The 13051-nt window shown below is 40.0% G+C and overlaps 1 protein-coding gene across 1 annotated transcript in view; it reads right to left on the reverse strand.

Moving 5' to 3' along the window:
- The window catches only part of ADAMTS2 (ADAM metallopeptidase with thrombospondin type 1 motif 2), a 1744160-nt gene that overhangs the window by 172623 nt on the left and 1558486 nt on the right, over positions 1-13051 (reverse strand). The window contains exon 17 of the mRNA XM_078653324.1: positions 6318-6477. Coding sequence (XP_078509450.1) covers positions 6318-6477 — 160 coding nt within the window. The remainder of the gene's footprint in view (positions 1-6317; positions 6478-13051) is intronic.

Raw genomic sequence — 13051 nt, forward strand, 5'->3', positions numbered from 1 at the left:
CTCACTGAGTTGGATGACTTTTGTGCAGCATATCTAGATGATATTGCTGTCTTTAGCTCCACCTGGGAGGATCACCTGATCCACCTGAGGAACGTTTTGGAGGCCCTGCAAAAGGCAGGCCTCACTATCAAGGCTACTAAGTGCCAGATAGGGCAGAGTCAGGTTGTGTACCTGGGCCACCTTGTGGGTGGAGGCCAGGTTCAACCATTGGAGAGCAAGATACAGGCCATAAAGGACTGGGGTCCTCCAACCACCCAGACACAGGTCAGAGCTTTCTTGGGCCTGTCTGGTTACTATAGGAAGTTTGTCAAAAATTATGGGTCCATTGTGACACCACTTAATGACTTGACAAGCAAGAAAATGCCAAAGAAAGTTCAGTGGACAGTTAGCTATCAGAAGGCATTCGATGACCTAAAGCAGGCCATGTGTACTGCACCTATTCTCAAGAGTCCTGACTACTCCAAAACCTTCATTGTCCAAACAGATGCATCTGAGTTGGGTGTGGGAGCTGTTCTATCTCAATTGAATATTGATGGTCATGACCAGCCCATTGCTTTTATAAGCAGAAGGCTGACCCCTAGAGAGAAACGGTGGTCAGCTATTGAGAGGGAGGCCTTTGCTGTGGTTTGGGCCCTGAAGAAGTTGAGGCCATACTTGTTTGGAACTCACTTCAAGATTCAGACCGACCATAAGCCCCTCTTATGGCTAAATCAGATGAAGGGTGAAAACCCCAAACTTCTTAGGTAGTCCATTTCCCTACAGGGGATGGACTTTACAGTGGAGCACAGACCAGGGACTGACCATGGCAATGCAGATGGTCTCTCCAGGTATTTCCACTTAGAACAGGAAGACTCACCTGGTCAAGGTTAGTTTAATGTCCCTAAGTTTGGGGGGGGGGGGTTATGTAGGAGAGTGGGGTCTGCAATCCTATGGTCACCCCAGATTTTTGCTTTTTGCTTCACTGGTTTACGACTTTCCCTGGCTGTGGGCCTGCTAATCAGACCCACAGCCTAGCTGTTCTCTCTCTAAATTAACAACCATGTACTTTAGGTGCATTTACCAATTGGCACTGGGCCACCTTATCAGTCCCTGTACAGTGTACCTTAGGTACCCAGGGCATAGGTGTACTCAGGGCCTACCAGGGGCTGAAGCATGTATTATGCCACCCCTGGCTGGCCAGCTAAAACTGACACAACTGGCTGCACGACAGCTGGGGCAAGGTGGTGTAATCACCCTTTGCTGTAGATATAGTATACCTATATCTAACCCTAAAATGGACACATATCCTCCTATCAGTCACTCCTATGGCAGGCCTTAACAATCCTGAAGGCAGAGTGCTTGGAATTATGTGAGATGGTGCTCTAGCATGAGCTGAGCCTGTCTCCAGCTTTCGGAACCAAGTCCTTTAGCTGTTTCCATGATAACACTATACCATATACTCTTAAGTGCATTATCAACCTCGCGGTTAAATGCTAACTCTGGTATAACATTATCAAAACATGTCGAGTAAGGTGTCATACAAATTGGAATACTACCCCCTCGCCAATTCTGGCGACGGGGGTAGCATTCCACCCTTCTAGAGGGGCACGACATGTATGTAACTGAGAACCCCGGTTAAAGTTAACTCGAGCCTTGGCATCACAAAATGGATGCTGCCACCAAAAACACAAGTCTGACCTCCTGCTGCTGGGAGTCCTTCCAGCGAGGGGGGCTTGGACAAAGGGTTTCCTGCCTTGGGAGGTGCTAGCACCACCCCAGACAGGATTTTGTGTATTGGGTAGGACAGGCCTGAAAGGAATGAGACATGCCTGGGGCACACAAGGTGTACTGTGCATACACCGGTTCAAACCAGTTGCTGGGGCATCCCTGCCCCAGCTCTGGCGGGAAACCGGACAAAGGATAGAGGGTGTAACCACTCCCCTTCCTGGTCCCATCCAGGGGAGAGACCCAGTCAGTAGTGCAGCCCCCTTTAGTAGGATAAAGGTAGGAGCTGGTCCCATTCCAAATTAGATTATCCTGAACAATTCTACAAGAAGAAACTCTGGACTTCGACGTTCTGCTCCACAGAAGACTGAAGAATCTCCCTTGTGGACAAGGAGTGTCCACCCTGCAACTGCAGGCACCATCAAGCGTCCAGGGGCTTCACTTTGTCGTCTTCCCTCGAGCATCCAGACTTCAGAGCCCGACGAGACCCAGATTCCCAGACCTCTCCGACCTCAACTCACATCTGCCACAAAGCTGAGACCCGTGGGTGCGACGAGACACGTGGGACCGGCCATCTTGAAAGAAACTGCACTTCGCTTCCAGCACGACTCCCGAGGTAAACTCGACTAAGTGCTTTGGAGATTGAGAAGCCCCAGCCCCGAGCAGCCCCTGCACCGAAGATCAGCCCTCCAGCTTCCACGAGATCTGCGTGGGGCCCTTCTGCTTGTTTGCTGCTCGACGCGTTGTCTGGTCACTTGCCGGCTGGCTAGTGGCCTCCTAGATGACGAACCTTTGAATCTTTACTGCTGGTCTGGTTGCTCCAGACTGGCCCTTGCTCCCTTCCAAAAGAGGGGCACCCCGGACTCTCCTAGTCTGCACCAGACGTCTTTTCCACTCACCGCGTGGGTTGCCTTTGCCAAGGCCTGTTGACTCCAATCCTGGATCCGACACCGCCGACAGCGAGAGCTTGCGTGGGACAGCTCGTGCCTCCATCCTGGTCGTCGAAGACACCTCCTGGTCCACGTGGCTGCAGAGTCAAGCGTCCACTCTTCACCTGATCGCGACGACAGCACCTGGTTCCTTCCTGGTTCCACACCGGTCACTGGCTAGTGACTTTGAACACTGTCCCCTCTGCTTTCAGGTCCTCTTCTTCACGGATCCACCCTTGGATCGCACCGGACATCTTCCACCTGGTCGCCTGCAGCATCTTTTCTTTCAGGCTCCATTGACTTCAACGCGAGAACCCGACACAGTTTGGCACCTATGCACCCGCAGGCCGTGGGTGAAGTAATGAGAGCATTTCGGTGCCCAAGTGTAGTCTAACTGTCCTAGTGTCCCGTTTCACAGTCGTTTTAGTCCTAACTAGTCAGGATAGTCCGTACTCACCTTTTTACTTGAACTGTACTGTCCATAGACGTTGTTACGCATCTCGCGTGTGAGTTTACACTCTGCACACACGTTCCGTGGGCCTCCTATTACTTACCTAGAATTAGTGTAGCATGGTCCCAACGATCCTACAGCCTCTGGACAACTCCTTTCCCTATATCGACTTTCACATTCCACTTACTTAGTATATGGTTTGTCGTTTCCCTAGGGCACCATTGTAATTTTGTGCAACTTATCGTATTTTTCGTAAGAGATTGTCATGTGCTTAGCCCTCTGACCTCATAAAGAGTTCAGAGGTGTTGTTATTAATACATATACTGTTTATTTTCATAACAACCTGTGTGGTGTCCTTTCATCTGGTATTCAAGGGGTTATATTGTGGTTAAACAGCTGGCTTCACATGCCAAAAGAGTTTAGCCTAAGACTGCTTTGTCCATGCTACCATTAGGATAGCTGGTCTATAACGTTGACTTACAACCAATCTCCATAAGGGTTGTTTGGACTGATACAAGGTGATCACTAGAACTAGTGAGCATCATATATCAGGCCAACTTCTTACATTACGTGTACCAAGCAAAGTCCAGGTACTGTTGCAGGTTGATGAAAAGTTGTTGATGTCCCTGAGACTTAGAACAGGGAATAAGGGAATAAGTCAGAATTCCCTTGTAGTCACTCTGGGTTCAAGTGAGATGGGTCCAGCCCTCCCTCAGCAGGGCAGAGAGTAGTTGCCAGCAGGGTAACACAGAATAAAAAGCAGTTCCTCCAGAGCAGCAGTCCAGCAGAGTGGCACCCCTTGCCGCAGCACAGCAGTCCATCCTCTTGGCAGAGTTCTTCACAGGTTTCAAAGGTCCAGCACTTATACACAGTAGCGCCTTTGAAGTGGGTGAGACTTCAAATGAGGGTCTTTGAAGTGCACAGAAGTCCTCTCTTCCTGCCCTGGCTCCAGACTCACTACACAGAGTTAGGCAGCCCTTTGTATGTGGACAGGTCACAGCAGGTATAAGTGTCCTGCTCCTCCCTCCCATCCTACCCAGCATGGCCTAACAGGACACAGATGGACCATCATGTCACACCTAAGCTTCCTTTGTGTGTGCCTGTCTAGAGGGAATGCATTAAGCCCAGCTGTCACCCAACCCAGGCATGCTATTAGAGACATGCAGTAGGCACCAAATGGCTAAAGTAAGAAAATGCCACATTCCTAAAAGTTAAGTAACAAAAAAGTACCAGGCCGTCCCATTTAAGGTGCTGTATTTGTTTCAACAGACTAAAAACTATTGTTGATTCGAAGTCTTATGTATTTATTTACTTATTTTTGAACTTTTGTTTGCAAGTTAATTTCATCAATAGAGCATGTCATTCCATAAGACACACCGCCTTCACCAATTCTTTACACATATATACAAAATGCACAGAACATACAGTTTACACAAACAATATTTACGAAAAACAACATAAACAAGATTGCATTCAAGTTGAATCAAGTCAATATTCAAAGCAACAGCCATATAGGTGATTATTCCTTACAGCTATTCATCTCTACTGTCAGGGCTGTTGCCTACTTGGTATACATTTTTAGCCTGCTGGGGCAAGGCCTTTTACTTAAAACTTGCTCTCAACAGTTAAGAAATTATCAATTCATATTCTATCCCAGTAGAAATTAACGCCGATGCATTTCGAGCCCCATCTCAGTTGTGGGGTTCTCCTCAGGGCCTTAGGACTGGATAAACTCTGTAGATCTTGTGAATGGCAAAATGTCGAGGACTTAATTATAAACAAATTCTCTGCCAGTTGTTATGCCTATTTTTGACTAATTTTGAGCGTGTCTGATAAATCTGGACAGTCGTGGTGGTGCTGCTATTTTCCTTAGATCGTAGCTTAGCAGTGGGAGATGGAACCAGGTTATTTGGCAGGATTTTCGACTACGTTTATGTAAACGGGCTAATCAAGATGCAATGTTGCAATTTTCTCATTTCAGTTTCAAGCACAACTCGAAGACGTGTACCAGGACCACTGACATTCCAGGATTATTCTTTCCTTGCGTGCCGCAGTCAATCATTCTGCTCGTTTCTTCCTAGCTGGATGGGCCCTACCCAGCTGCCCTTGGGCCAAACCTTCCTAAAAGTGGAATTTTCAGAATTGCAGTTTAAAATCTGAATTCATCAAAAGTTGTGATTTTAAATTGTGATTCCAGAAAGACCAAACTTGGGGAGTCTTATATCTTCCCAATTTGAAATTACACTTCTAAAATGTTACAAGCTAATTACAATGTTATCCTAAGGGAGAGATATGCCTTACAGTAGTGAAAAACAAATGTATGCGCTTGTTACTTCTAGGACATGAAACACTTAAAAGTACATGTCCTACTTTTTAAACACACTGAACCATGCCCTTGGGCTGTCCAGTCCTACCTTAGGGGTGCTTATATGTATTAAAAAGGAAGGTTTAGGCTTGGCAAGAAGTTTCACTTTCGCGGTTCAACATGGCAATTTAAAACTGCACACACATGCTGTCATGTGTTTGTGAGAATGTACTCATAGAAAACATAAACAAAATACTGCATATCTCTCTGACTCTATCTTTAAATGAGCTTTAAGTGGCAAAATGTCAGACTTTGAGCAAGGAGGGAACAGCTGAAGACGAATTTACAGTGGATCTGAATGCACCGGAAAGGCACTTGCCAAAGCAGCTGCTTGTACAACAGAGGCAGGATGGATAGAAAATGGTGCCTAAACAGAACACTGAACCTGTTAAAAGACTCAACAAATGTCTCTCTCTTTCTACATCAGTGTTCCGGTCTAGCCCACTCTTATTTCATTAAGGTGTAAGAAGTCACTGGGTTTCTAAAAAAGAAAGCCAGAATCCTTGCCTTGATCCTTTAAGCTTACCCGGATATTGAATAAAACACCCAATTATCACAACATTTGACCAAACATTCACTTTACCACTTCAGGAGGCACATAAAAGATATTTTAATAACTGTCTGTAATTAATGTGAAATTACTGCTGAAGTCCTGCAATAGTGTGCATGGGTAAATGTCAATGAACTACAGCCGACTACCCATTCAAAAGCCATTACATCCAAAAGTTAACATTAATTTATGTTTTCACATTCACAAATGAAACACATTTTATAACTTTTTTAATTGAGTGCATAAATAAGGGTGGATCATACTGATCTGTCACTAAAAACATTGAATTTTTACTTTATAAAAGTATTACTGTGTTACCTCCTCCACAGGGTTTTGAACATGGAGACCATTTTTTCAAAGCCCATTCATACACCATCAAATCTTCTTCTACAACATTGTTGCTATCAACATTCATCAAATCTTCATGAATCATGTATTTGTAGGTCATATAAATTTTGGCATCTCCGTGAGGAATCACCTAACAAAACAAGACACACATTTTAATAAAAAGCAAGACGTTTTTGTTTTACTTCTACTTATCCATGTAACTTGCATGTTATTACATTATGTCATGTTATATTATAATTACACGATAAAGCTACAAAAACACATATAAAAAGAATTATCACTTCAAGTACCAAATAACACAGAATCAGAAACTGTGATAGCAGATAGAGAGTGTCTGGCAAAACTATTCTACCCATTTCTCAGTGTAGTCTCATGAAACCACTGACCCGTTTTCCATTGCTTTGGATTTTTTGTTTAAGCCCTTTGTCTGGCTTTGAGCATTATTTATTGGACTCACTAGCCCCAATCAAGTCTGATTCCTGAATCCGGTCTTCCATTTTCTGGAGTACACTTAATTTTTCTGTACTGTGGTTTGTGCGCTGATCAAGATGGCGACAACCTTTTGATCTCCCTTAAGGTGCGGAGCTCTTATCTGTCATACAGCCACTCACTGTGGGAGTTAGCCTGCAAAAACATCCCGGATACTCTGAATACTCCCTGCAGCACCGTGAGCTGGTTTTAAACCCTGCTGGTGCATTCTTTACATTCTGGAGCCACATATGCGAGCAACCACCATTTAATCAGCATCCCACTAGCATTCTTAGCCCTCTACTGCTCAGTAAAAATGTTGTGCTTAATATTTTTTACATGCCATTCAATTTATCAGCTGTGCAGCAGCACGGCACAACACCCTTTATTTGAAATGTCATGCAGGCTGTTTTTCCATGTTTCTCTTTTTTACAAAGTGCTGACAGACTCTCTGCTCCTTTACTAAACAACATCTCAGCATTTTCACACCTCAAATAATACTCCACTTACTTTCTACCATTATTGAATAAACCTATGTTGCTACATTTCTCCTTTTTTCTGTTTTATAAATATTTTTATCTATTTACATTGCCTTTTACATTTCAATGCTGGATTATATGCTGCCTTGTGCTTTCTTTGCTCCTGGAGTTTTATATATGAACTGAACTTGTACTATTATAATCTATTATTTTATATTCTGCATCTTGGGGATTACTACACTTCGCTTTCCTCACCTATGTATTTTTACACTCTGCCATCATAATGTATGGGCAAGCTAAGACCTCTCCAAAAGATCTCACATCACCCCATTATACTAGGCTAAAATAGCCAGTGATCTTCTCGCTGCTTTTAAGCTATCTTCCCATGACACAAAACCTAAAAGAGCAAAAGATTATCCCCCTTCACCCATCATGTTGTCTCATAATTCTGTTTTGGAAACTGTACTTTATGAGGCGAGGGGCCTAAAACCCTTCCTAAATGCCACTAATGAAAAGCTTCAACAAATTGAGGATCAATGGATTGCTATGGAGAGTAAAATGTTTGATATGGAGCAACACATCAGTGAAATCCAATATGTTTCAAATAAATCATGGCACGTTTGTGGTTTGGGACACCCTGTCAAAAGGCAAACAGTGATTTCTCATTTGTCTAAGCTTAACTCACATGTTACTTTATTACAAGAAACTCATTGTAATGATGTTGAATCGCTTAAGTTAAAAAGACAATGGGTAGACCAGGTTGTTTACTCACCTGCTATCAATCATAAAGGTGGTGTAGCCCTCCTTTTTCATGAAATATTACATGCACAAATTGAATCACAATGTGACACTAATGGACGATGGGTCCTGTTTATGGTTGCAATTCATAATATACAGATCTCTTTATTTAAAATGTATGGTTCTGTTAGACTTGATCCTGATTTTTAGAACAGTATCAAAATACAATTGGCTTCTATTAATAGTCTTAATTTTATTGTGGCAGGAGATTTCAATCAATGACTAGATCCCTTTACTGATAGGAAATATAAATATAAATTTCATCCTGATAAATACCATAAGTCATTTAAAACTGCCATTGCCACTCGTCCATGATTTGATGTTTGGAAAACTTGTAATCCTGATATATGCTAATTTACATTTTTCTCTAATGTACATCACACCAGATACAGAATAGATAATATTTTGGTTCCTAAACCCTTACTCCCCTCTATTCAATCCTCAGTAATTGGCTTCATTTTTATCTCAGATCATGCCCCGGTTTTATCTTTTTTTTATTTCTCAATTGCCAAAACTAAAGCTGGCTCTTGGAAATTCAATAATTTCCTTTTATCTGATCATTTTATTACAGAAACTAATGCCTTTATTAATGAAGTCTTTAAATTTAGTCTACCTAGTGACACATAAATGCATAACAACTGGGATACTTTCAAGGCCTCGTTTCGAGCCTTCGCTATAGCTTATTCAACTAAAAAGAAAAAAATAGTGAATGCCCAGTACAATACGTTATTACAGCAAATTAAAACACTAGAACATATTTTCTCTACTTCCAAATCTTTGTCAGTCCTACATGAACCAATTAAAGCCAAGTCTGTCCTAAATAAACTCACCACTATTAATGCTTGTAATATCATCTTTAAAATGTTATCAAAAGGTCAACATAAAGCAGGCAAACTGTTAGCTAATTATTTAAAAATTAGATCTGATGTAAAAATATTGGTTCTATTCGGAATTAATTCAATAACACCATTGCATCTTCAGATGCTGATATTCCTAACACTTTCCAACAATACTATAAAATAATATATTCAGATGACACCAATACTTCAGAACATGACATGCATACTTTATTTGGTGGCAGTCCTAAACCTCCTTCGAGTCCGGAAAATTTCAATCATTAGAAGTTGACATAACTCTTCAAGAAATCATGGATGCTTTTAAATCCTTAAACAAACTAAGGCTCCTGGCCCAGATGGATTTTCTGCTGCACTATTCTCGTCTTTTACCTCTATTTGTGCCACTAAATTACTTGAACTTAGAATTATTTTCTTTTGGATTCAAAAGACAATTGATCTTTTTTAGAAGCTTTAATAGTTATTATTCTTAAACCTGACAAAGATCATACACTTTGTAAAATATATTGCCCTATTTCATTAATTAATTATTATTGTTAAATATTTGCTAAACCTTCATCATCTCGCATACAAAACATTGTTCCCTTACTTGTAAAGTCTGACCAATTTGGCTTTGTTAAGGGTAGAATTGCTATTGACAAAGCTAGAAAGTTCTCAAACATTCTTACATTGGGTAAGAAGTATTATTCCCCTCTTATGACTCTATCTCTTGATGCCGAAAAGGCATTTAACTGCATACATTTGCAATGTATATTTACTACTCTACATTGGTTTGGCTTTGGTCCTAAATTTCTTTCCTTTATAAAACTACTGTACTCTGGTCCTCATGCCAGTGTTTTTCTTAATGGACATTTTCCCCTTATTCTCATTTACATAAAGGTATTAGACAAGGATGGTCTCTCTCTCCCTTGCTTTCTATTCTTTGTCTCAAACATATTCATTGTAACACACTTATTACAGGTTTTAAACATAATGCTCTTTAAACTAAATTATTAGCTTATGCTGAGGATATTTTAATACACATGTCTAATCCTATCTCCTCTTTAAACCTTTTTTACAAAAAATCTAATTATACTCTGATGTTTCTGGTTTATACATTAAATTTCTATTAAACTGAAACTGTACCATTGAAATTCCCCTGTTATTTATATATGTTTGTGTATACTAATTTTACCTGGTGCTCTTCAAAAATCAAGTACCTTGTCATTTGGTTTTCATCCACTATTTGGAAGGCTATCAGTTATACTTTTGCTGCATCAAAACTCAAACTCCAGAAATTACTTTCATCATGGTCCCCTCTTCATCTTTCATGGTAGGGTAGACTAAACACCATCAAATGATGCTTGTACTACATGTTCTTTATATATTATCTATGCTACCTTACAAAGGACCTCTGTCCCACTTCTCTCCAATTAATTTTGTTTGTACTAAATTTATCTGGAACAATAAGCACACATGCATTACTTTGTCTAAACTTAAAACATCTGAAGAATGAAGGTGGAGTCCGATTTCCTGATTTCAAACAGTACCACTCAGCCTTTTTAATTCAACAATTTTATGCTTACTTTCAAGATTTTCCCACACCACAATGGATTGTATTTAACATTTCTTTACTGAAAGATTTTTCAATTAATGATGTAGTTTGTATGACCAATTGCACTTTTATTTTTACAAATCCTATCCTAATATAGTCTCATCATTTGTTATATACAATGTTTTTCGCAGCATTTGATTTTTATCAATGTTACCTTACCTCATGTGTTTGCTACAACAAATTTTTCAAATTGTGATGCAAATCATTGAATTTTAAACATTGGAAGGAGAAAGGTATTATGTTTGTTCATCAATTTGCACACCATAATTATGTTATTCCTTTTCCCCACTTACAATCACAATATAATCTACCAAGCTCTTTTTTACAGGAACAAACTCTAATATCTTCAGCTCTTCAATCCTTTCTATCCACTAACGATTTCCTTCCTGACACTTTATCACTCACACTCTTGTCACCGTTGCATAACATTCCTCAAGACTCTACACCCAAAGCTGCCTATCTATATAACATGTTATTATCCCCATATACTATAAGACCCCAAACTTTCATTCACTTACTTAGGGAAACTAAGCTTTGTATCTCATTTCCTATTCACATTTGGGATAAAATATGGCTTAAACATTTTTAAATGGGTAATGCTGCAAGTTTTACCCAATCTCAATTTTGTGTTTATAATAGAGCTGTTATTACCCCTGAATGTATCTCTAAATCTGTTCACTGTTCTTCCCCATTATGCTGGTCTTATTCTACATTTATATGTACCTCAACTCATTAATTTTATTATTGTTCTCCTGTTTTCAAGTTTTGGGGAATAATTTGGTTAAAATGTTTGAAGATTATTCCATGCAATATTCATCTTTCAATTCACAATGTTTTGTTTGGGACTATGTCCCCTGACTTTGAACATCTTGCATCTAACCCTATGCTATTTGATCTTTTTCTAGCAATTGCCTCCAAGGTTATACCTTTTTGTTGGAAGGACATGTCTAAGCTGACTGTATCACATGGTGGATTTTATTTATGATGAACATAGAATAGCCACAGTTTCTTAATTATCTGTGCAACAGAAAATTAAATCTGATCTGTATTGGCTATCTTTTGCTACATATCTCTCTTCTCACCCCACTTCATGTTAAAAACATTTTTCACCTTCTTTTCTCCTTTCTATGTCTTTTCTTTTTCCTCGGTTTGTCTTTTTCTATCTATTCTTCCTGATTCTCTTTTCCCTCTCTCTTTCTCTATTACTCTCTATTTTTCTTCCTCTGTTTTTTCCTATTTTTTCTATAAAACATATATTTGATTTTTTATTCTTAGATTCTTACTGCCATTTTTTATATTCTTAGTATTCTTGTTGTTATATGTTTTAAATGTGATTATATGCATATTTTTTCATTTGTATATTACTATTGTTGATCTTCTTTAGAATGATCAATAAAAAGTTTTTAACACAAAAAAATATTCTGCACTATCAAGTATGTTAATATAGAACAAATTAGGGGTAGTGCATAACCCTGGTGGATGTCTTGTCTCAGGGAGAATAGATTCATCCTTTCCCTGCCTGTCCCAAATCTGACTGAGAAGGATAAATGGAAATGGAGGGCACACAAAAATATACCAGCCCACCATCCAGACCCGTTGAAAGCATGATTTCCCACAACTTTGACCAGTTAGCATTATATAAACTCAAAAAAGATCAATAAAGGCTGAGAAATGTTAGTTACCCTTAGCGGCTTTATATTTACGTATCAGCAAGTGCAAGTCAAGACATTGCTCCAGTGTTCCTAAGCCTGTACTAAACTCATAGTGAAACTCCAACAGAATCTTCACCTCCAAGGTTCAGAGCAATAGCCCATCAAGGATAACTTTACCGATAACTTTTACCATAGAATCTAATACGGAAATAGGAACATACTGGATACTGTCAGTTTTCCTTTTTAAACACTGACGTAATATTTGCTTACAACCAAGGCGAAGGAAGTCCCATTTTATAGGCTGCATTTATGCCATTTTCTAGGAGGCGTGGCCAGCACTCAAGATTGTCTTTGTAAAGGTGCACAGGGACCCCATAAAGTCCTGGGGCTCTCTTTCGAAGGGCTTTTGACTAATGCTTGCTTCACCTTTTCCAAAGTAAACATAATATTAATAGGAAAGGTAGCTCAAAAAGGTTGTTAATGCTATCAGGGGGGCAGCAAATCTTTTTTGAAGTGAGTTAACCATTCTTCAGGATACATTTTCAAGCCCAGTAACTTCCTAAGTGTTTTGGAGAATGCAAGTCAAGCTCAGTGACCTCTTAGGTGTTTTGAATAATTTAATATTCGAGACCAGTGACCTCAGGTGTGTTGGAGAATTCATTTGAATTTATAACCTGTAAAAACTCCTAGGCGTCTTTCAATTTACAGGAGCTTACCAACCTTTCCCATGTTTCAGGCTGCTGGCCAGCCTTCCATTTTTCTGAGCCATTTTACAGCCCCTTCTGCAGGACACTATTTAATCCTTATTCCTTAGGGTAGATTTCAATGCATGCCATAACCTGGAAAGTGTTTCTACAAG

Source organism: Lissotriton helveticus, chromosome 7 (assembly GCF_964261635.1).
Source record: "Lissotriton helveticus chromosome 7, aLisHel1.1, whole genome shotgun sequence".
NCBI lineage: Eukaryota > Metazoa > Chordata > Amphibia > Caudata > Salamandridae > Lissotriton > Lissotriton helveticus.